Genomic DNA, 26,228 nt, shown 5'->3' with positions numbered 1-26,228 from the left:
TGCTGTGTGCATACATTTTTTTTTTTAACTGTCAAAATGTGTAGAAGTTGCCCTCTACTGGGGAAGTAGAAAAATTATGTGACATAGAGTTTTCAATTTCTTTAAAGACTCTTAGTTGAATTCATTGATATTATTTACCAGATGACCACTTCTTGCTCTGTGGCACTTTTAAGTTCCAAAGATATTAAAGTGCTTAGTAGAAAACATTTATCTGATATGAATATATCTACACCCATTTCTGATTTTTAAGAATTCCTTATCTGTAACACCCAAAAGGTCTAAAAGTAATTGTGTTAAGATGAGTCTTTACTGAAGCATTAAGGGAAATTAGCTGTGTATAATTATGCAAAATGAGACAGTGCTGTTTTTAACAATTCACCCTAGGAATTTTGGGGATAAAAGTCTAATTATTCTAAAAGTTCTTTTAGCTAGCTCCTTTCCATTTTTCTGGTCTTAAGAGGAAATTTGATTTGGGTGAAATGATCTGCTTGTTCTATTAGTCGTTCAACTTATTATATAACAAAAAGGTCACGTGACCATTAATGACCAAGTCCACTCTCCAGTTCTATCCTAATAAGACAGTGCTCTTCCTGGTCCCAGTATTGCCTTTCCTTCTGCCTCCAGGAGTTCGGTCATGCTTTGGGTGGCACTGCCCTAGAGAGGTTCAGAACCCAGGCTCCATCTCCAAGTTGTTCAGACCCTGGTATCACATTTTTCTTCTGTCCACTAGTAGTTAATAAAAATAAATATATTAAGTAGTAACCAATTTAAAACTGACATCCTTGGTGTAGGAGTAAGTAGGGAAAGAAGAGACAAGAGTCTGCCCAAATCCTACTGCCTCTTTGTCTGTTAAATGGGGATTTGAGGACCAGTGATGTTCATGTGGGGTTCAGATCTTTTTTAGAACCATTGGCTCATCCTCCCCCCTCTCTAGGCCTCTGAGTCACAAAGTTCAGGGCCGTTTTCTAGGCTACAGGAATAGTTCTGGTTAAGGAATATTATAAACCAGAGTAACTCAGACTAGTGATATATGAGACAAGGCAAGTGGAGTGAGCTGTCTCCATTCATTTTGTCCATCTAATACTCAGTATTGATCGTCACAGCTAGACCTAACAGCAGTGTGGGCTGTCACTTAGACACATCCAGAAGGAATGGGTGAGCTGGGCCAGATGCATTCCTTGCACGTGTGTAGATGGCCGGGTTTTGTTGTTGTTGTTGTTGGTGGTGGTGGTGTTTTGTTTTGTTTCTTCTCTTTGGTCTGTTTGTTTGTGTTCAAGGTTTATCATAAGTCTGGACACTAGTTTGTATTAACCCATTATTTGAATGTCTTATTTAATAGGGAGTCAATTTTTAATTATTCTAGAAGTTTGTTTAATATCCAGAGGCTTTTGTGAAAAGCTGCCTTTTCCCCAAACCTCCCACAAGTTACTTTGTTTTCTCTCTTCTCCATCCTCATTGGCCCTCATACTATCCCTTGCCTCTGTCTTCCACTCTTCTACCTCATTTCTGAAAAATTTTGCAAAAACAAAAAAATGTTCTTCCATGGTCTTTCTGGCAATTTATGGACTTTCAGGGAGGGAGGTACAAAGGGAAGAGAGCACCTGTTTCAAGATTATTATATGGAATATTATAAACCAGAGTAACTCAGGCTATTGATATATGAGACAAAGGCAAGAAACCTTTCTCAAGTCTGTTCTAATTTTTCTATCTATTCATTTTTCTTCCTTATATGTGTGATAAATAATGTCATCCAGGGAGCACTTTCAGGTTTCCATGTGTGAGCTCTGCTGTATTCCTGTGATTTGTAGGAGGCCTGTGGCATCAGGAGTACAGAACTGGGCAGGACTGGAAGCCCCCGGATGCCAGTCCTTGTGTTTCCATGAAGCTGAGTGAGAGATCGTCTTCTTGGGCCTTGACTTCATGGTCTGTAAAATGATGGAGTAGATTATTTTTTATGTCCCTTTTAGCTGGAATTCCATGATTTCTATAATTCTTGAAGAACTCCTTACCAGTGTATTAAAAAAAGAGACCATGATTCTGGAGCAAGAGAGTATGGCTTGCTTCCCATTCTGCCTTTTTGCTTGTGCTTTCTGTAAAATTATTTTCTCTATGTGCCGCAATTTTCTCCTCTGTAAAATGGGAATCATAATGGTGCCTTTCCTACCAGTATGTTGTGAGGACTGAATGAATTAATATACATAAAGAGCATGGAAGAGTTCCTGATGAACAGTCAGCATTCAGTAAACATGAACTAGCCTCAGTATCATTACAAACACAAGGATCTTAAAGCATTTCAGAAAGCTTCTCATCAGATGGACATGCCTGAGAGACGCGTTGGTGAATATTCATTAATTTGTTCATTGGTTCAGAGAAAAGATTGATTTAGGTGCCTAATATTAGCTGAATGTTGTTCTCAATGAGTAGCAGATTCACTCCAAATATTTAAAACCAATAGGAATAAATATTCACTTCACTCTAGTGACCTAAGAGAGTTAGATAGATAATTGATAGATAAATACATAATCTTTGACCCTATTTTTTTATATTACATGTTTTGTATTAATTTCCTATAATCCATTTCCTGAATATATTTTCTTTCAAATTTCCTACTTCCTCCTGTATGCTTTTTAAAACACCTTTTCTTCATCTAGAATCATTTCCTGATCCCTCGGCTTTTGTTTTGATTTCTTTGCTGGGTTCTACTTCCTGACACTTCCCACAGCTTAGCCATAGTCTGTAAGCCCCTTTTTTTCTCACCTATGAAATTGAGACAACCAATTTACTTATGGGGATTTTAAATTAGATAATGTTTGAAAAGTACTTAGCACAGTTCCTAGTACGTAATATACCTCAGTAAATGTTGGCAGCATCCGGCATCAACTGAAGCAAGAAACACTACAAGCTCCTGTGTATGTTTCAGCCATAGGCGCTTCGACCAACCATTGGTAACATGGAATCTCCTGTTGAAATTTTTCAAGAGCTGTATTTCTTGTGCTTAGTGTTTGCTGTGCTACTAATGGGTCCATCTGCCCTTGTCCTAGGGGAACAAACTGCAAGCCTTCAGACTGCAGCTGTGTGCCTACAGAGAAGATTTGCACAGCTAAGATCTTGCCTTAACTGTCTTACCTGTGTCTTTATAATTTGTCATCAAAAACTAAAATTTTACTTGATTTCCTCTTGCTGCCTCCTTGGTCTATTACCTTCTTTGGAAGGCCATGGATTGCATTTTAAATCTATAAACTAAGAAAACATTTACATGAAAATTTATTGGAAAATAAAGAAAATTTCCACATCTATTTGCTTTGGGTTTTAAATAAATTTCAGATCATTTTTGTCACATATAATCTAGATATAAAATAAAAAAATCAAGTCAGAAGTTAACAGTTTAATACAGGTCAATGAATTTACATGGCCTGAGAAGAAGATTCACTTTTTCAGTTAAAAAATAAATGGACAAATCATGAGTTTGGTTATTATTTTTCATTTTTAACACCTATCACTATATTAGTTGTAATTAGTACTGTACGTATTTCTCTTTTGTGTTTTGGGGAGTATCCTTTATCTACTCTATAGCTCTGGATATTAGAACCCCTTCAGCATCCTAATCCCCACCCCATCCCCCAGCCCTTCCCTTTGCTCCACCATCCTTGGCAAGAAGAACCATCTTCAGATTAGAAATTGTAAAGTCAATATTGACCAAAGGAAACCACCAGGCTCAAGATAAGTAGGCTGTATTTGCTGGCTTGGACAAATTACTTCATAGAGTCCTGAGAAAAGTAACATTTGAGAATGCTGAATGTTATTTTTGACAAATCATAAAGAAAAGGAACAGAACCAACAGCTGGAGATGTACAGATATCACTCTAAATATCAAAAAGAGGAAGAAAGTGGACTATGCACACTGCTAACTAGTAATTTTGATGTCTGTCTAGGAAAAAAAAAAACGATTGGTTAATTATATAGTAGCTTATAAGGAGTCACAAAGGAACAAACTGTGATGTTTAGAAGTGAACACAGGTTAAATAAAAGCCAAGTTATTAAAAATAAAAGTGCGTTACACTTACCTCTTTTTGAAATATAATTGCTAATTCAAAGCAGTACTTTGGAGCAGAGACCTGCCAACCACAGCCCTTGAGGCAACTGCGGCCATGCCCGTTTGTTTACCTGTTGTCCTTGGCTGCTTTCCAGGTGCAACAGCAGAGTGGAGTAATTGCCACAGCATGGCCTGCAAGCGTAAAATAATTATTATCTGGCCCTACACAGAAAACATTCGCCAGCTCCTGCTCTAGAGTCTAAAACCATTCTTCCTGAATTTCACTGTACCTACATATTATCCAGAGATCTTACTAAAATGCAGATTATGATATAATAAGTCTGGGTGGAGCCTAAGGTTCAGCAGTTCTGACTAGCTTCCAGGGAAGGCCAATGAAGCTAGTCCCCAGACCACATTTCAGTCTAATGAGGATCTGGATTTCAAAAAGACAGCAGATTCCCCTATTTAAAAAGACTATACACGCAAAAGGGGGGTGTGTGTGATAAGAGTCAGAAGTTAGTTCAGTTGATTAGCATCTTATCTGTTTGAATGAAAGTGACCAAAGAATAATAGAGGATCAGTGTTACCTAGGAAGGTAACATCAGTGTTACCTAGGAAGGTTACCTAGGAAGTTAACATCTGGCCATTTCAATTGATTATCCTTTCTTTGCACAAAGATATTAGCCCAGTGATGATGTGTAAAAGCAGCAATAATGAACTTGATAACTCACATATTTAGATAACTAGCATAAACTGGTGTGCTCTTCTGGATGTTTCCTCTGTTGGAAGACAAATCTTGATGTGCTTATATTCTTGTACATTTCTTGAGCAGAGACATTGATTGCCCTTTATTGTGAAGTTTTTACAGGGATGTTTGCATAGCAAGCAGCCTTGAAAGAAAGAAATAGAATTCCACTCTCAGGAGCAAAGGACAGATTTGCTTCCTACCTATTATAAAAGATTCAGGTTCCCAAAGTTTAGTATTCCTCACCTGTAACAGAGCCCACTGCCTGTACAGTATCCCCTGACCCCATACACATCACTCTGCTTAACTTCAGGGTGGGAGAAACCACGACCAGCAACAAGCTTAGACTGTGACAAAATCCTTTGTCCTTGACCCCAGAGTCTTGTGTCTTCTGCCAGCATACCTGGAATGTGGCAGACAAGCTTCTTATCTGCAAAGTGTGATAAACTTCAGACACTCCCCAATTTTAGACATGCTCATTCATTAGTCCTAGCATAGGTCTCCATTTGCTGACTTTTCCTTCCTCTGTACCCACCTTCCCTCAATAAAATCTATTACCGACTACTTAATAAAGAAGAGAGAAGCTTTTAAATGAAATTCCTTCACCTTTCTGACATCAAATTTACAGGTCTGTCTTCACCTGAACCTCCATTATCCTTTTCTTGTACAAGGAAGAGATTCACATTCCCCCCCCACACACACACCACCACCACCTTCTTTCTGTAGCTAAACCCTCTAGCTGTGTGCCAGAACGTCTTGCTGCCTCTGCTGGTGCAGTATGTATCATTCTTTTTCTCCCAAGTTTCTATTCCTCCGACCTGTTTTACCTCTTTTCTATGAATTTTGAGAATCCTCAAGTTTCCCTATCCAGAACAAACAAAACAAAACAATCAAGAACAACAAACCTCCTTTACCCCTCATTCCCTTCAAGTTCCTGCTCCATTTCTCTTCTCCTTGTTATACCAAGATTTCTTGAAAGCATTGTCTTCCCCACTCTGCTTCTTAGCCATCAATCCACTACAGTTTAACTTCCACATTAGTCATTTCTTTGAAATTGTTTTCCTCTAGGCCTCTGATGGGCTTCAGCCTGTATTTTATGATCCTTAACTTCTTCTCTTCTTCTTTCATGTGCTGGGGACTCAGTCACTACACCCAGATTCTACTCTGAGCTTCAGTCTCATCCATCCAGCTACTTAGAATATCTCCAGCTGGAGACCTTGAGAATACCTCAAATTTATAATCTTCCCATAAGATTCATTTCCAATGCTACCTTGGCTCAGAAATTGGCTCTATGATGTCCTCTTTAGTCAAGAATGACTTAATTCAGAAAACTAAGGAATAATCTTATCTTTCTTGTTATCATACACCCCCATACTCAGTTAATTGGCCAGTCTGGTTTCAAATTCTTTTTGCATCTGGTTTATCTATATTGATCACTAAGATTCTATCACTTTAGCTCATATCGGTTCCTGCCTGGAGTATGAACTGAACCACCTCCTTATGAGTCTCCCCCTTCAGTTTTGACTCCTTCTCTAAGCTGTACCCAGAGTGATTTTAGCCTAACTGTAGATATGGTGTCATTGCCATAGGCTCCGCTGCCACAGTCACGGCTACCCTAGTTCTTTCAGTGACTCCCTCTTGCTTTGAAATGAACCCAAACTCTGTGGCCTAATAATATAGTTCCTTGCCATAGATTATTAGGCCTGACTGCCTACATCATCTGACTTTTAACCTCATCTCTCACAACCACATCCACGCTCTATTCTTCACTTTCAGTTTCTGAAAGTTCTTCTCACCCCAGAGCCATTATTCAGTCCCTCCTCTGTTCTGCACCTCTGTTGCCTGGTTAACTCCTAATTCTCCTCAGTTCTTACCCTAATTGTGCTCACCTCCCTGTGGGGCACTCTTGTAGCTCCCTGAGCCGTTTGCGTATCTGTCTTCTCTAAAACCATGGAGGACACTGGTTGTGTATGCATCATTGACCACTATGCCTCAGCATCTAGCAGGGTCTGGCCTCGTGTGAGTTGAATGGAGCAGCGACAGACTGAAATCTAAAAGGATACTGGGCCATATCTAATAAGAAAACACTTAATATGAATATACTTATAATATTCTTAATTTTGGTCTGAAAAAAAATTATGATCTTATGAAAGTAAGATGGTAGAGAGATTTCTTCCTGGAAGTATTGAGATTAGAAAGGAATAAATTTTGAGTGCTATCTGTGATGAGAATCCCTTTTGGGCATGGACCTTCACCTTTTCCATCTACACCATTGGAGTCTGTCTGGTACACAGCACTCAATAAATGTTTGTTTATGGAAATGTAATGTCACTGGGACAAGCCAGCTGTCTGTCATGCTGGTAAGGCCTCATGGGGCAATGTTGTTGTTGTTTTAGGTTAAAGCTTATTTGTTTGTCTATTTATTTATTTATTGGTTCTTTTTAGTTAAACATGATAGTAGAATTCATTTTGATATAATTTTAATAAGCATGAACTATATCTTATTCTAGTTAGGATCTCATTTGTGTGGATGTACATGATGGAGGGATTCACTGTGATGTTCTCAAATGTGTATACAGGAAAATATCTTTTTTTAATGGGGCCACCACAATCCAAGAATAGGGCCTTAGATTTGCATGTCCAGAAACTCATTGTCATTAGCACACTTCAATGTGATTTGAGTTTCTTGTTTATATTTTTAATCAATTTTTTATTTGTTTTAACTAGTTATACATAACAGTAGAATTCTTGTTTATATTTTAATGCAACTAAACCTCAGTATCTCAGATTTGACACTTCTTTTCTTTCCACTAAAGTAATTGAAATATATTCACCCAATCATTCACATCAGAGGTGTAAATGGATTTTCTCAAAGTATTTCAGGAGACAAGGAAAGCCATCACTTTGTGACTTGACTGCTTCAGGTGTTGCCGTCCAAAAGCTTTACATGCTATCCCCGATGCAAGGATGCTAAAAACTATGTCTTGACCTTGCATCTGCAAGGAGGGCTAACATCTTTTGCTAGAAGTGCTCTTCCACCACATATTTTGGGTTCCCCCCCACCCCATTTGTGTAGAATTCTCTTAGGAAAGTGGAAGGAGAATAAATTAAACTGAGATTTGTGTGTGTGTGTGTGTGTGTGTGTGTGTATTGTGCTGGGGATCAAACCCAGGGCCTTGTATATGAAAAGCAAACACTCTACCAATTGAGCTATATCCCCAGCCCTAAACTGAGCCTTTTATAGACCAATAGAAAATAAAATGTTGATTTGAATTTTCCACTTTCAATGATTATTGTTGTCACAGTTTAAATTTTTATTTCATCCTTTTTAACATTGATATTTGCAAAAACTTGATTTTAAAAAAATGTGTATCATCCCTGTCACACAATGGCCTATTTCTCAATTTGTTGCATGTCATCACAAAGACATACTGGATCTGAAGCTCATCTCAGATTTACTCTTAAAATATAATCCTAAAGAAATAGCTTCATATTGCAAAGATTTTATGTACACCATTCAGAAGTCACAGACCCTGGAGCCAAAGAGTTAGAGGCTCAGTACCTGGCATTGCCACCTCCCACATCACCCAGCGTCTCCAAGACTCACTAGATAAGCTTAGTGTTTGAGGATAATAATAGTACCCACTGTGTAGGGTTGCTGTGAGGATGACATACAGTAGCATGCACAAAGCCCTGTATCTGACATAATTACTTTATAAGTATTAGTTATTGTTATTTTAATAATAGTTATGATGACTTCACCAAAACCTAATTATGGTGCTCTTGTCTGAGTTAGTAGAATCATGGCTGACTCATTTCCTGATACAACTGAAAAGCACATTTCAGCATTATATAATAATTCAGTTTAATTAATGGACTTGGACATCCATTCTTGAAAAAAGAATGAGGAGTATTTAACTCACAATTAGAAAATACACCTTACTTAGTAACGTATTTTAGAAATAAATATTATAAGTCCTTGGAAGAGCTGCAAAGAAACTATTGTGTGTTGGTGACTGTAGATATTTAAAGTATTCATGCTGAGAAACCTGCAGATAACTGTGCACTGCTTTCCAGAAATGACGGCATCTCTAAGAATCTGTTGTCAACTTGAGACAAAGATCATATGGCAACTAATCACTACATGCATGTTATGAATACAACTCTGTAGAAAACCATACTGGTAGCTGTGATCTGCTTCCCAGTGACCATGGTATAATGGAGTCAGCTCAAGATTTAGAGTTGGCTCAGGCTGGCTCAAGTCCAGGATTTGCCATTTATTTTCTGTGTGGCCTTGAGTTTGGTTGCTTGGCTTTTCTAAGCCTGTTTCCTTGTTTATAAAATGGAGCTGGTATGTAACCTAACTCCTTCAATAGGGAATGGTCAAATCTTCAAATATACATGACAACACTGAAGTAAGATACCATTATTAATAGTGCTAGTATTATTATTAATACAATTATCATTCCATTAACGAAATGAATATCCAGAAGAACATGTGTCCCCATGTGTGACACGAATTCCTCCAATACAAGACAAATGTCCAGAATGGTCACAGTGCTCACTTTCTTGTTAGGTAAAAAATCTTGTTCTATCATAACTCTCGTTATTTCTTAGAAGTGTTATTAGTGCTGTTGATATTTCCTAATTAACATTAATTCAAGTTTTCAGTTTCTTTTACCTGCATTTAGGTGAATTGATAGATAAAGAGAAAACCAGGTTAGGTTATAAGCCAAGTCACATCCATTCTCCATATACTAAATTGTTTACCAACTCATTATACCCTCCCTTTAAATAATCCACAAATTTCCTATTGTTAGTAGGATGAACTTCAAGCTCCTTCTCCTGGCCTGTGAGGCTTTTGGTGATCTGGTCTCTGATCCTCTACTTCACACCTTTCTTACCATTCTGCTCAACTTCTCATAGCTTTGAGTGTCCCTCCCTCTTCCTGGAATAACCCTGCACTTTTTCAACTGGATCAGTATCCATTCATTCTTCCTGTGTGTTCAGTATCTCCTTCTTCTCGTGATCTCTCATAGAGAGATAATTATCACTTCTTTCACACCACTTTTCCTCTTACACCAGTACATTTACTCTTATACGTCACTCGGTATTGAACCTTGGTCATAGATGAGCATCCCTCTCTGGATTATAAATTATTCAAGTGTAGGCACCACGTTGGATTCACCCTTGCCCTCCACTGATTCACCCTTGCCTTCCAGATAAGTGGAAGTTCCATAAATGTTTAAACAAATTTACTTGAAATTGGGTGGCTCCTTCATAGCCAGATTGTTTTATTTCCAAGTCTCCTTGTAAAGGTTGAAATTCATCCTAAAGTCTGACCACATTCCACGTCCTTGAAGAACAGTGCCTTCTAAATTTTGGCATTTGGCATGTTTGTCTCTCTGAAATGTGCTAGTGAGAACCTGTTTCATAGACACCAGTGGAGTTGATAAGCCACAATACATGTTTTAATAAATAGATTTAAAAGCATGACACTCAAAATGTTTTACTCCTTTTTGCCAATTGTAAAAGTTTACATAATAAAGAAGCATTCATTCTATTATTTAACAGTAAAACAAATCTGTTTGAGAATATTCATGTGTGTATATACTCAAAAAAGTCCTGGTTCAACATCAGACATGGTAAGCCAGTCCCTCGTGCGCCACACCAGAACAATAAATACCTAAAGCACTGTTTTCAAAAGTAACAAAGTGCTCCAGACATGGATCCTGGGCACAGTGTATAGTCTGTCTGTCTGTCTGTCTCTTCCTTCCTCCATTCCCTCCCTCACACACACACACACACAGAAAGAGAGAGAAAGAGCCTCAGACTCCGAAATTTTAAAGTTCCAAGTAGAATGCATTAATGAAAATATGAAATGCTTTTTCTTGTATAAATCATAATGAAGCGTTGAGAGATAAAGGAAGAACTAAGGGGGTGGATAATCATCTGCTGCTCTAAAACTGAAACCTGTCATGTAAACTCCCAACTCAAACGCTTAGTTTTAAAGATTTACCTTCAAGAAACCTTAAAGCTTGTATCCCGCCTCATCGGCAACAGCCTCAAACTGTTCCCTGTCATCGAAGAAAACAAATCTTTTGCTCGTTCCTGCCTCGGGGAGGCAGAGGGACCGAGGTGGTCCTGTGTGGCTGAATTAGATGAAAGACTTGCCTTCCACCATGGAGACATGGAGTCTAATCAAGTGAAATGAGTTTTGAGATCCCAGCTCATTTCCTAGGGGAGATCATTTCACATTACAAAATCACGACATCTCATTCATCACAGCTGACGTGGTCTTTGCTCAGGAGAGGACCCCAACTGGGACTAAACCACCTGTCTTCTATGAAAAGGGGCACTTTATCCAAGTTAGAGTTGAAAGCCTTGGAGTGAGCAAGCATGCCAGCCACCAGCTTCCATGGTGTGGAAGGGAACTTAAGTATAAAAGAGCAAAGCAAGTTTAAGGAAGATTGGTGGTTGTATTCTTTTTTTTTTTTTTTTTCATTCTTCTCAAACTTTATTCAACTTGTGGTACAAAATCAAATTTTGCACTTGAATATGTTCTTTTATATCTTGGCATAATTTCACACTTTCTTTTAGAACAACACTTCTCCGTTTGAAAACAACAGGACCTCATAATATTTCAAACACAGCTGCATTTCACACATGTATGTGCTTCTACCATAGGCTCAATTACCTGTAGGTATTATATCACTTAACCAAATCAATCGACTTATATTTAACTGTGAAGTAGGTAATTGTTATTGTTTAGGTAATTGTTATTGTTTACCATAAATGAGTAATTTAGTATAGCAAAACTCACCCGACACATCAACTTCATACCTCTGAAAACTGATAAGAATGGCAGGATACATTCATTTACAAGACCAAAAAGTAGAGCCACTCTGTAAGACACTAAAGTAAGAATCAAAGTGACTTGTTTTAAAACCTGTGCCTTCAGATATGCCAAAAAGCAAATAATCTAATCTAATGGAGATGCTGATGCATGGTGGTAGGAGAGCCAGAATTGGGGCCTCCCTCTTCTTGATCTCCCAGATTTTTATTAGAGACAAGGATAGCATTTCCTTGTATCCAGATTTAAATTAGAAAAAAAAAAAAGTCTTTCTTGCCAACCAATAAATGATCATTATCTCTTTTATTTCTTTCAGGGCATCGTTATAACCCCCCTGTTACTGCTGCTTTTTGTGAGTATTTTGATGTTGTCTTTAATATCTCTTATGAAAGCCGTCTACAACCCTTTAAGAGAGATTCTTAGAATAAAATTGAAGGTTGAATTCTACACCATTTTACGTCACAATTCAAACTGTTCCCCCAATGGAGCTGTATCCAGTGGTTACATGCCGATACAAAGGGCTCCATAATATTGAAACCCAAGGACAGCTTCGGTCCCAGTTATTAGGCCTCCTGACTAAATCATTCATTTCTGCAAATTAATGACCTGTGACAGAGGTCAAAAATATGCTGCTCTTTATTTTCTCATTAATAAAACTAAAGTGATTGATAGTGACCCAGTGTTTGACAGAAAAGAACCGTGGGCCAGGGCATCAGAGGAAGCTGAGGTTCCAAGGCTGGTACTGGTGTCACCTAGGCTCCTCACCCTGGGGGAGGTTGCCTTGATTTTTTTCATCTGTAGAATGGGAAACAGTAATATCTTCCCCAGTCTGTCTTCCAAAGGTAAATGAAATGTGCTTTAGAAATTAAAAAATAATAATAATAGTAGAAATAAAAGTAGATACAAGCCACTGGTTAACTCCATAAGAATTGTACAGAAAAACAAGGAATGCTAATTAACTGCCTTATTTCTTTTGGCACTAAGCATATGAGAAATTAGATGAAAGATTATAATAGAAATTAATGTTATCTCATGCTGAGCAAAGCATATGTAATCATGAATGATACCTAAAATATTTTATGAACTGTGCATTTTTTCATACACACATCTTCCAAATATAAATCACTCCACTTATCACTGAAATGTAGTGGGGATGTGTTTCTGGGAGTGAAATAGAGCTGTTTGACTAGCACTATTTGTCAGTGAATTGAAACTATGGGGAGAATTTATTTAATTATAGTGTAATTACCCAAGTTGGAATTCAATTAGAGTAATAGAGTGAGGGACTTCATTTCTTACCAGCTGTGTGGGAAATAGAGAGGGATAGATATCCTACTAAACAGTTGGATTCTGCATCTTTCATGAAAGACATTACCTTCAAGTAATAAGCCACAGCCTCACCCTCCCTCTTGAAATGCCGGCTCCGATCTGAGAAGGTAAGAAGAGTCAAGTAATCAGATCACTTCCCACAGCAGAACAAACCTCATTATTTTAGACTCCACCAGTTTAGAATTTGCAGTGAGTCAAATTAAACCTAAAGTGGATATTTGCATTAATTTGGAAAAAAGACATGTGCTTACCTACTTGCTCAAACTAGAAGTGAGGACTTGCAGGTATTCATCTGTGGTGCTTTTATTTGACCAAGACTTGAGTCAATGACCTGTGACAGAGGTCAAAAATATGCTGCTCTTTATTTTCTCATTAATAAAACTAAAGTGATTGATAGTGACTCCAGTTTTCCTAGAGCTGAACTCAGTGGGTGCAGGATGCAGACCTGACTGAGCATCAAGGGACTAGGACAGAGCTGCGTATGTAGCACATGCACAATAAATGACTGCACAGCCTAGATGTTCTGCACTGCAGACGAATGGCATTTCTTACCCTTGAGATTCATTTAAGAAGAGCAGGACACAAGTTACAGCCACAATAGGTGATTGAACCCTGGGGTAATATTTTTAAGTGTCTCAGAGCCTGGAATCTCTGATACCCTGTTTCAGCTTGTGGTTGAAGTAACCAAATGAACACTTTTCTCCCTCTCCTTCCCAGCTCCCTGCCATAACAGATCTTCTCAGTTGATTATTGTTGTGGCATCACATTTCTACAAGCTTTCCAACTCAGACCCACGAGCTTGTGAGCTGTAGTTCAACATTTTAAACTAATAGAGCTATAAGAATAATGAAAGAAACTCCAAGACCCTCAACTTAAAAGTTGAATACTTCCCTTTTGAGCCAACTGGACTCTCCCAGTAGGTTTAGGAACATCACTGCACTTTAATAGGTACTTAATAGGTTATATGACTTTAAATCACATGCACAGTACATACTCTTTTTTTTCTGTTTAGGTCATTGTGAATTTTATAAACCATGAATTTCTTAAACATGGGGGCCACCAGTCCTTATTTACTGAGTGGGACAAAAACTTAAGTGACTTAAAATACAAACATGTGCATAAAGGGTATACTGTTTTTTTCTCTGCACCACTGTTATGAGTTGAATTGTTGTCCCAAAAGAATACATTAAAGTCCTAAATTCCAATACGTCACAATGTGGCTTCTTTTGAAAATGGGAATCATTGCAGAATGTAATTAGCCAAGATGAGGTCATATTGCAGTAGGATAGGCCCTTAATCCAATATGACCAGTGTCACATGAGGAGGCAAACACAGAGGGACAACTTCATGTGGCAGTGAAGGCAGGGATTAGAGTGCTGCATCTCCAAACCAAGGAACACCAAGGACTGCTTAGCAAGCCTCAGAATCCAGAAGCGGAGGAGGGCGCTCCTGCGCAGACTTCAGAGGTGGCATGGTTCTGCTCAGTTTCAGATTTCAAACTTCCAGAGCTGTGAGAAAATACGTTTCTTTTGTTTTACGTTTCCCAGCTTATGGGCTTTGTTACAGAAGCCCAAGAATCTAATACAACCCCTGAAGATTGTATTATTTTATCATATTTTGAAAATGGACATTTCTCATATTCAGGCCTAGTTGCCATGAAAGGCAGTATTTGCTGATGGAATCTCAGGTCCCTGTGTTATTAACCTCTTCTCAGAATATCCCCTTCCCTTTCTTGTTCCAACTGAAGTGTGTCTTCCGATTTATGTTTCTGCCTCAAGCATGTTTCCTGTCACTGAGTCTTGAAGTGGGGTATGGTGTTTCTTCCTTGTGCCTCGCCACAAATTCCAGGTCACTTCCCATGCCTTCTGCGTAAAATCTTCTGCTTCCTTTGTATGTTATGCCAGTACACCTGGTGTGGTGGTGCAGACCTGTAATCCTAGCTACTTAGGACGCTGAGGAAGGAAGATCACAAGTTTGAGGTAACCCTGGCTCAAAACTTTTAAAAAGGGCTGGGGATGAAGTTCAGTTGCAAAGCACCACTGAGTTCAGTTGTGTGTGTGTGTTTGTGTATGTGTGTGTGAATGCTATGCCAATACATCAATTCCATCTGTTTCCCCTCCTTGTCATAGTTATCAGTAGTACCCAGTTCATTTTGTATCAGTCCAAAAAAGTGTTAGCATCCTCCATTGTTTTCTTCTTAACAGTGCACCAGTACTTGGTGTTTTCAGGCTTCACATATGTGACCTCCTGTACTCTGGCATCTGAGTTCTCTTCTCCAAAAAGGTTGACTTCCACTTCATCTCAGCCAACTGTCCCAATAGTCAGTCCCTTGACTTTGCTACTGCTGATAAGCTTCATTCCTCTATAATCCTATTTTCAAATATCCTCTCTGTCCTATATTCATTCATGACTTACTCTCCAAGTCAGAAATTCTTCAGACTCACTGGAATGGTGAGATCATTTACCTTGTCACCTTTATAATTCCTTGACCCATCCCTGCCTACCCTCACCCTGATGCCCTCGTATCTCATCTTAGGCAGCCCAGATCCCATGGTCCCTCAGTACAATTCCTTTATTATATGTACCATCAACAATCATGCTCACCCAGGGCTTAGTATTTCCCTGGCAAAGTACCAAGCCTGCTGCAATTCAGTTCTACCTCTTCCCACATGTGTACCTGAACACCCTGACACAAACACTACCATGACACTGGTCTCATTTCAAATTCATGACAACTGACTTGTAGTGAGCCTGGTACTCATGCTACCTTCCCCTAATTCATTCACTTTTCTACTCTGGAGAATTATTTCACACATTCTCCTTGCCTCTCAAATCTCTAATGTCTCTCTTTTTGTATCAACTAATGCTGAAAGGAAATTAAATGATAAGGAAATGAGAAGCAATCAGAGGAAATTGACAAATTCCCACCTACCTTCATTCATAGTCATATTCTTTGCCACCTCTCCTGTTTTCATAGATAAACTGTTTTTACTCTCATCTAAGGCCAGTCCCTTTAGTAATGCTATCTCTTCTTGCTCACTTAGTGATATAAATCATATAGATTTCTCTTTCTTCTACATCATCAAATTTTCTCTTTCTTCTGGGTCATTTCCATTAGCATAGAAGCACTCATCTTAAAAATTAAACCTCACTTTTTTCTATCTGAACTCTATTTCTCTGCATTTTTAAAAATATTTTTAAAGTTGTTGGTAGACCTTTATTTTATTTATTGATATGAGGTGCTGAGAATGGAAACCAGTACGTCACACTTGTCAGACAAGTGCACTACCACTGAACCACAGCCTCAACCCCTCTGTGCATTCTTTATAAATTTTTATTTAAGTTATTTAAACCTATTCATCACTTGTTCAATCTATGTATTGAATTCTCCCCCACCCCTTCAGTACTAGCAATGGAACCCAGGACCTTACACATACTAGGCAAGCAGTCTACTACTGAGCTACATCCCCCCATCTATATTGAGTTCTTCCTCCTCCAGGTACTTTCCTGGGTGCCAGGATATAGCAATGAGCAAAAAGAGGATAAAAAAGGATGTCTGTGCTCTCATGGAAGTTATATGCAAAAATGGAAAGAACCAGCCAAGTAGAAATACAGTGTGGAAGGTGGATGCTAAGTGCTGCAGAGAAAATAAAGTAAGGAAGGGAAATAAGAAATGCCAGGGTGGAGTCAGGGAGAAGGTTCTGTTTTAATTAGGATGGTCAAGTTCTGACTCTCTGTGAAAGGGATATTTGAGCAAAGACCTAGCAGAGATAAAGGAGTGAGTCTTCTGGTGTCAGAGGCATGGGAGGGGCCAAATGATATAGAACCTCAAAGTCCTTTGTAAGGACTTGCAATTTTAATTTGAGAGAAATGGGATATTATTAAATGGGTTTTGATCAAGGGAACTGCATGTTCTGGAATTCCTTTTAAAAGAATGATTCAGGAAAGGTGTCTCTCTTGAAATGACATTTGGCCAGACCTGATGAAAGTGAAGGAGGGAGCCATGTGGATACCTAGGGTGGGAAATCCAGGCTGAGCCAAGAGCAAATGTTAAGACTCTGAGGATGGCCAGTCCCAGTACTTCACTGGGATTGTATTAACAGGAAGCTAGTACGTGAGTTTGATCAAGGGAATGGCATGTTCTGACATATACTTTTTTAAAGGATGATTCTAGATGCTGGGTTGAGAATAGATTGTAAAGGGATGAGTGTGGAGGCAAGAAGACCATTAGATAGATATTTCAATATCATAACAAGAGATACTGTTAGCTTGCACTAGAGTGATTGGATAAATGTGGTGGGAAGTAGTTGGAAATAGAACTTGAAAGTAGAACTGAGACTGAACGAAGGTTATGAGAGAAAGAAGAGTCAGGAAGACTCCAAGCCACAGCAATTGAAGAATTTAGTTGCTATTTACTAAGACAGGGAAAACTGTAAGGTTGAGCGGGTTGAAGAAACTCTATATAGAGTTCAGTATTCACTGTGTTCAGACTGAGCTGCCTTTTAGACAGCTAGGTAGAGACCTCGGGTAAGCAATTGACAGTGGAATCCAAGGGGAGTCTGAACTAGAGATATTCACTTTGAGAGGTCAGCACTGAGGTGGATTTTAAGTTAGACTAGAAGCAAATGGAGAATAGAAAAGGAAGATACAAGAGTTCAAGGCCTAGAGCATTACTATATCAAGAGAACAGCAAGGAAGGCCAAGGAATGGCCAATTTGCCTAGAAGGAACACCAAGAGATTTTGATATTCCAGAAGTCTAGCTGAGAATGTATTTCAAAAGGGGGGCAATGATCAACTACTTCAAATGCTGCTAATAGTTCAAATAAATGAAGTTTGAGAAGCAACTATTGGTTTAAACAAGATAGTGGTCATTGTGGGCCTTTCCAAAAACTGTTTCTGTCATTTTCTATTTGTAGAGAGGTGGCACAGTAAAGTGACAAAGCATAAAATTTTGGTTTAATTTATAGTAAATACCAGTTATATAATAATAATCTACTTTCTTGGTGTCAGATTTTACCTCTGTAAATTGAAAATTATGATAAGAAGTAGTGAGTAAATGTATGTGGAAGCATGTTATAACCATGCAGATGTTAGCTACTTAAATTTCACACTTCATAGAGAAAAACAGAAAATAATTCCAAGAAGGACGCCCAGGTTCCTCTCTCTCATCTGAAATGCAGCAACAGTTCTACCGCTTCAGACCTTAGTGATGGGCTGAATTTTAAACCATAAGATTCTATAACCATGTATAATCTATAATCTTATAATCATATATGTAAATGATTCTACTATGAGTATCACAGTCACAGGAAGAACAATGAAACTTTTCCTGAAATATTACCTTTTATTCCTAAGATCCTGTCTTAGTGTGTTCAGGCTGCTATAATAAAATACCATAAACCAGGTGACTTTACAAACAACAGATATTAATTTCTCATGCTTCTGAAGCCTGGAAAGTTCAAGATCAAGGCAGATTCTGTATGTGGCGAAGGCATGCTTTTGGTTCATAGATGGCTCCTTCTTGCTGTATTCTCGAATGATGGAAAGAGCCAACTGGCTCCCTAGGGTCTCCTTTATAGGAATACTAATCCCATTCATGAGGGCAGCAATCGTGACCTACTCCCCTCCACAAAGCTTACCTCTTAATGGGGTAGGGGTTCAACTTGTGAACTTGTTGTAGGGCATGGTAACATTCAGACCATAGCAAACCCAAAACCCAAAGCATTTTCATACACATTACCTGTTATCTGACTTGGGCAAGGGCAACCATTCCCTTTATTTATTTTGTGAGTACAGATACTTCAGTCCATGAAATTTGTCTTGGGGGTTAATTAAGACCTTGTCCAGCTTTAAAAACTGTACATATAAATTTACTACTTGAAATTTTTTTAGTCATTTTCCTTATGAAATAATAAGTGTTAAGTGTTCACAAGATTTAGCTTCTATTGGACTAGGAATCATGCATGTCTTATTCATGACCTTACCTCCAGTGCCAGGTATTCAATAAATATTTGCTGGAAGGAGGGCAGTAGAAAGGTGATTGAGTAATTAATGACTAGAATGATCCAAATGGTAAATAAATAAATGGTTAGGAGGTTAGATCACAGCCATACTCATAAAGTCTTTTATTTGCTCTGAAAAATAAATTACTTTTTTCAATATTATTAAACAAAACACCTAGTATTTTATACCATATTTGAGTATTAATCTGACACTGATTATTTTAGTTAGTTTTTTTTTTTTTTTTGCCTCTGTGACCAAAAGACCTTACAAGAACAATTAGAGGAGGAAGTTTATTTGGAGCTCACAGTTTCAGTAGTTTCATCCAAAGGATAGCTGATTCCATTGCTCCATTGTTCTGGGCCCAAGGTGAGGCATAACATCAGGGCAGAAGAGTATGGTGGAGGAAGGCAGCTCAGGACATGGCACCAGGAAGCAAAGAGAGATGAACACTCTAGACAAGGGACAAAATATGTACCCCAAAGGCATTCCTCCAATTACCCGCCTCCTCTAGCCACACTCTACCTACTTACAATTACCACCCAGTTACTCTGTTCAAGTGGATTAATGCTCTGATCATAACCCAGTCACTTCACCTCTGAAATTTCTTGCACTGCCTCACACATGAGCTTTTGGGGGAACCACATGTCTAAACTGTAACACTGACCCTTCCCTGAAAGAGCTTATGGTTTAAAAAAGACACTAGGATATGGACACAGATAATTAAAAGTCAAGGTAGAAATTCTGAGTATCCCAGTATCATCATATTTCAAAGGAGATTATTAAATACAAAACATTTCATTAAATAGAAGGTGGTTTCTTGCATGAATTTCAGGCTGAAAGAAACATTTTAATTTGAGGAGCAGGGGACAGTGATAGAAACTACCAATGTTTCTCAAGGGATCTCCTGCTTGCTTCAGATTTTTTCATAGGCATAGTTCTGATTTTCTTCTATGTCTAACATCACTTAAACTTGCCTCTCTTTCCTTTCCTTTAATGTGGTTTATCACTAACAGTATGTTTAGCAGCCATTATTATGTTCTTTATTCAGCAGCATATAGTAGAGAAGATTGAAGGAGAGAGACTATAAAACTTAAAAGTAGTGTGGTGTGATGTTTAGGAGGATGAGGCCCCGTGCTGGGTGAAGCAGCTCAGCTGTGAAGTCAGGCTGTTGGGTTTTAATTCTGGTCAGCAGTGCCAGGGCCATCATTGGGCGGGGTGAAGGCCCCTTTATGGGCTCCTGTACCCCTGAAGTTTCACAGTAACTACTTCACAACTTCTTCCAGCCACATGAGGCAGACCCTAAGAAGAGGAATGCAAGGAAGCAATGTCTAATCTTTTATCTTACTCCCCTTGAAAGTTAAGGTAAAGAAGCACAAAGATGACTGTTCAAACCATAAAAACAAGTCAGTCTAATCCCACAGAATTGTGATTGAAGGAAACCATATATTGGATTATGTTGTTATGGTCCCAAATCCCAAAGTTTTGCAGACCACCATTTTATTCAAATAAGTTCATGCTTGGCACAGGAAGATCAGTAACACTTAATGTTTGTACTATGGAAAGCCTTACCTCTGCTCTTCCCAGCCATCAAGGTCAATTAAACTTCAATACCTCTTGAAACTAGGGTCCAAACTTTGACCACTATTGAAAGCCAGTATCCTCAGAGTTTATAGGTGACACTATTTTCCTACGTAGGGGATATTTGGATATTTGGCATTTACCTACATGCTTACCCATTCGGTATCATATAAGCACCCCTTAAGTAAATGGGGGCACCACTAGCTACTGGCTATGCTGCTGTGTCGATCAATCTCTTATAACTTGGCCCCTAGTCAAGTAGATAGATATTTATAAGGCACTGTGGTAATTAGACGTATATACACACATACAAATGTGTACACGTACACCAATACATATACACACAATGCATACACACCAGCCTCTTTCCAGGCTACCGCGTCCCCCTGACCTGCCTGTCTCTTCAGTTAGTTTCCATTTCAGCAGTTCTTAAGTCCAGTAGACTTGCATGGTCACAACACTGCATACAACACCTTTTTTTTTCCAGGATGGGTGGGAAAGGTAATGTTTATTGAGTAGCTATTATGTGTATTTTATGCATAGGCCCATGTAACAAACCTGACTACCTTTAAAGGTTGGTGTTATCCTCACTTTGTATGAGAAAACAGAGGTCCAAGAAGATTACATAACTTGAGACTAGCTAACTGGTAAAGAACACAAGACCTTTTTACCCTGGGCTTCCTCTCCTTGAATGATCCTTCCAGGTTATTCCTACAAAGCCTGCCTTCATGGAGACACAGTTTCTTTTTAAGATATATTATCAGCATTCAGTTACTGTTTCTTAAACATCTGTAATCTAAGTAATGTGGGAGACAAAGAAGAATGAGGCATAATTATTGCTTATTGTGGGTAAACAGGAATAAAGAATATGGGAAGAATTTAGAGAAAAAAGTAACTGTTAAATTGTCATTCAGACTGAGTTTAATAGAAATTCATAGAAGGGAGAGGTCTGGGTCAGAAAGATCAGGGGTGGCCTTTGAATCTATAATCAACAATTATTTCCCTGGTAATTGGCTGCCTGTGATAAAAAATTTTTAATTGCATCACCATCAACAAAAGTAATATATACAGCCATTAATGTCATGTATAATACGGGGATTATTTTTTACACTGTGTTCTCAATTGTGGTTGCATAATTGATGGTCACATGTGTGAGATACATAGAATGTTAAAAATAAACATAAAGCACTCAAAGAGGAACTAGCCATTTGCCCCAGTTGCTCCTCAGAGGAGCCAGTTTCTCAGCCTCTTGCCCAGAGTGTTTGTTTCTAAAGAAGGTGAAGATGAATTTTCTCCTCTTGGAGTCCTTAATAGCTTGTCTTCTTACTGCATGTGTAAATCACAGAGAGGTTGTTCTCAGAATTTAGTGAAGAACAATAACCAGTGGTAACTTTAATAAATGCTCGTGCCAGGGCTCCCCACCTTACTGACCCATAATTGGGGAGGGAATGCAAGGAGAAGCCTTCTAAGCAACTTTCAAACGCATTAGAGGCGACATTGATCAACTCCTTCCCCTCTTAAGGACCAGTGACCAGAGATATCAAATTCATTGCTGGCCTGAAACTCCTGCGACCTAACAGGAGTGAGGTGGAGACACAAAATGAGCTGGCGGCAGCTATCTCTTAGCCTCCTTCTCCCTTACCCTTTGGTCCCCCTCTAGCACCAGCTCTGGGGGGCATAGGGTCCTGCCAGAGTGGGAGCCATTGCACTAACCTGTTGGTTACCAAGCCTTGAGCACCCTCCTAAAGGAACGTAAGCATTTGTTCTATTTGAGGGAGTAAATTGAGAAGCTCTGGTTCCAAAACAAATTCCAGATGGACAAGATCAAGCCTTTTGTCAGGGAATAGGGAGTAAAGTTTGTTCTTTGACGCCTCTGTGTACATCTGCCTCTGCTCTCCATGTCCTGGAAGCTGCCCTCTTTATGTTAGAAAATATCAATTTACAGTTTATTGTAACCCAAATCATGACCATGACCAGTAAGTTTCCATCAGAGCTGGGGCATAGCTCAGTGGTAGATTGAGGTTTTAAGTATGTACAAGGCCCTAAGTTCCACCCCCAGCACTGAAAAAAAAAAAAAGTTTCTATCAAAATTATGGAAGGTAATCTTTTCATCTTACATTTTAAACTAGCATTTTACGTGTTATTAAATTACAACACGTATAAAGCTGGAGGATTTTAAGTTAAATTAAATAAGCCAGAAAGACAAATACTGCGTGCTGCATGATCTCACTTAATATGAACAATCTAAAAAAGTCAAACTCATAGAAACTTAGTAGAAGAGAGGTACAGGGTTTGGGGCAGGAGAACTAGGTACCAAGTTGCCGTTGTAGAGCTGGGGTTGTGGCTCAGTGATAGATGCTTGCCTAGCATGTGTGAGGCACTGGGTTCCATTCTCAGCACCACATATAAGCAAATAAATAAATAAAGGTCCATCAATAACTAATAAAAATACTTAAAGAAAAAAAGTTGCCATTGTAAGGTGAATAAGTTCTAGGCATTTCAGCATGGTTTCTTTAGTTAGTAATCATTTATTGCACAATTAAAACTTGTTAAGAGTAGATCTTAAGTATTCTCACCAAATAAATAAAAAGCAAACTAGATGAGATGATAGATATGTTAAACAGCTTGACTGGGGTGAATATTTCATAGTTTACATATATCAAAGCCTCATGTCATATACCTTGAATTATGTGATATTATCAGTTATACCTCAATAAAATAGAAGGTACACATTTGCATATAAACAAAAGTGAAGCCATGTTCTATGTAATTTTTTATCTTTAAAAAAGTCATTAAAGCCTATTTTGTTCTTGATTTCTCAGAGAAGAAAAAAAGACCACTTGGCTAGAAAAAGATCAATTCTTCTACTTAAATACTCCTTCTATTCGATAACCCAATTTTAGTTTGATGCAAGCAACTGAATCATTATGACTGTATAACCACCATTTTTCCTAATGTTGATAAAGTTGTCATCATTTTCACATTGAGTCCGTCACCTGATATACACGTAACTCATCAATTGTGTGTAAGTAGTCAACTTAGTTTGCAGGTATCCCTGTGAAGAAGGGGCACAGGGAATGCAGGAAAGACAGAACCGTAGTTCATGGGGAAAGGCAGAATTCTGGAAAGATTTGGGAGACTCTCCCTTCTCCTGTCTAAATGCTTGGTTTTGGAACAGGAAGGAGATATGAGTCTGGTGTGTCTGAAGAAAGCAGGTGCAAGAGTTAGATGGGATAGACAGCTTGTCCCTCCCTGTCCTCCTTCTCCCGGGGCTGGGGTTCTTGGCCGTGTAGGGAGAATGGAAATGGGGTGGGAAAGGAACAAATTCTGTTCTACGCCTGAAGCTGCTGCTTCCTGATTTTCTAGCCAGAGAGGTTTCATGTTCATCGTTCTATGGTATAAACTGTAAATATCTATTCTTATTTTCCCCTGAATATGATGCTAATGAAAGTGAAGGCCAATCATCAAGGGTGAATTATTTAATACAATAATGTTTTAATAGCTGAGAAGAGACACAAATAGTGGCGTTGCCTGTGGCTAATGGATTTCCCTGATAGGAGATAAAAGGCTGATTACACAGCAGAGCCAGTGAAGACCCTGTGCATTAATGACAGTTTACAGGTCAGCTCACTTACAGGAGTGATTTAAAACGCACCATCTGTTTTCTAACTGCTGGTTGATGAGTGTGATTCTGCAGACAGTCAGCGTCTCTTCATCAGAAATTGTCACTCGTTTGTCTTCCTGAGTCTGGTTAGTTTGGCCCCAAAATATTTACCGACTCAACTCCCCGATTCTTTACAAATGAAATAATTTCTAAATTGAGTGGATTGATGGCAGTCAGTCCTGCTTCCACTTAGCCCTTCTCTGCCAGGTTAGAAAATGAGGCCCTAATGCCTTACGGCATCCAGTGTGTGCACTGCATTAACTCCTCTGTGAGGCATCTACCCCACCCCAGCCCTACCAGTCACTACCCTCCTTGGCAGTGTTGAGAAAATAGCCACTCACATCATCTCCTGCTTCCTGTAATTCAGATCAGGAACCCCAGTTGAGAAAGGAACCTGTTCCCCAACCCATGGAGGCAGATGGACACATGTTCTCCTGCATGCCTCCCCCAAACCCCCTCGCCTCCCCCACCCCTGCCATTCTCACATCGGTGAGGAAAGGAGAGGCCAGTTTGGGCTTCCACTCTGCCCCCTTCCCCATCTCTGGTTCCTGTGTCGTCTGTAATTAATATGCAGTGTAATTAATATGAAGTGAGAGGGCTTTGGAGCTACATTTCTGGATTTAGATCCTGGCTTTGTCTCTTCAAACTTTCATGACCCGGGCCAAGTTGTTTAACTTGTGTCACTGTTGCCTCATATGAAAATGGGGGTAGGAACTAGTTTCTCTCAAGGGAGTGCTGAATATTAAACTGTTGGACACACATTTAGCATTGAAAAGCAGTGACTGCCACATAGAAGTGCACAAAAAATGTCGCTGCTGTATTTATAGGACACAGTGGGGTGGGAGGCCAGTGTGATCCTTTCTTAGGTTATGAGTTGAGTGGAACTTTGTAACTCAGCTGAATGGAGTTGGAAGAATGGAAAGGAAACCTTGTCAAGCTCCTTTTTTTTTAACCTACTTATTGTAGCCATTCACTAATTAACAGATTTATTGAGTACCTACTATGTGGTGCTAGAGTACTGGTTCTCAAAGTGTGAACCTCAGCTTAACAGCACCACCTCCTGGAACCTTTATTAGAAATGCAAATTCTCACCATTCTACCCTCCCCCATATTCTCCTTAGGCTTTCTGAATCAGAAACTCTTAAGGGTGGGGCCAGGCTATGTGTGTGTGTGTGTGTGTGTGTGTGTGTTAGTTATACCTTCTTTTTAGATATACCTGGCAGTAGAGTATATTTTGACATATTATACATACACGGAGTATAACTTATTCTATTTAGGATCCTATTTTTGTGGCTGTATAAGATGTGGAGTTTCACTTTGGTGCATTCATATATGAACACAGGAAAGTTACATCAGATTCATTCAACTGTCTTTCCTTTTTCTATCCCCACTTCCTTCCCTTCATTTCCCTTTCTCTAATTCACTGAACTTTTATTCTTCCCCCTTCCCATCCTTTTTGTGTGTTTGAAGTTATATACTAGAGAGAACATTTGGTCTTTGGTCTTTGGGGATTGGCTTATTTCACTTAGCATGATAATCTCCAGATCCATCCATTTATCAACAAAAGTCATGAAGTCATTCTTCTATATGGCTGAGTACTATTCCATTGTGTATATATCTCACATTTTCTTTATCCATTGTGAATTAAGCTGCTATAAACATCAGTGTGGCTGAGTTCTGTAGTGTACTGATTTTAAGTCCTTTGAGTGTAGCTAAGGAGTGGGATACCTGGGTCAAATGGTGGTTCCATTCCAAGTTTTTTAAGGAATCTCCATACTGCTTTCCAGAGTGTTTACACCAATTTTCAGTCCCACCAGCAGTGTATGAGTGAACCTTTTCCCCTATATCTTTGCCAACATTTGTTGTTACTTGCATCCTTGATAATTTTCATTCTGCAATTGCTAGAGATGTTGAACATTTTTTCATATATTTGTTGACCATTTGTGTTTCTTCTTCTGTGAAGTATCTGTTCAGTTCCTTTGCCCATTTATTGACTGGGGTATTTGTTTGGATGTTAATTTT

The 26,228-nt window shown here is 38.9% G+C and overlaps 1 protein-coding gene across 3 annotated transcripts in view; it reads left to right on the top strand.

Annotated features, from left to right (window-relative positions):
- The window catches only part of Slc10a7 (solute carrier family 10 member 7), a 243,177-nt gene that overhangs the window by 161,809 nt on the left and 55,140 nt on the right, over window positions 1-26,228 (top strand). For 2 of the 3 annotated variants that reach the window (XM_048813482.1, XM_015484452.2), the window contains one exon: window positions 11,948-11,983. The exons of the other annotated variant lie outside the window; for it this stretch is intronic. In XM_048813482.1, coding sequence (XP_048669439.1) covers window positions 11,948-11,983 — 36 coding nt within the window. The remainder of the gene's footprint in view (window positions 1-11,947; window positions 11,984-26,228) is intronic. 3 annotated transcript variants of the gene reach the window in all.

This window comes from Marmota marmota, unplaced genomic scaffold, assembly GCF_001458135.2.
Source record: "Marmota marmota marmota unplaced genomic scaffold, marMar, whole genome shotgun sequence".
Lineage (NCBI taxonomy): Eukaryota > Metazoa > Chordata > Mammalia > Rodentia > Sciuridae > Marmota > Marmota marmota.
The sequence above is the reverse complement of the archived record's forward strand: the minus strand, read 5'-3'. Positions and strand labels throughout refer to the sequence as shown.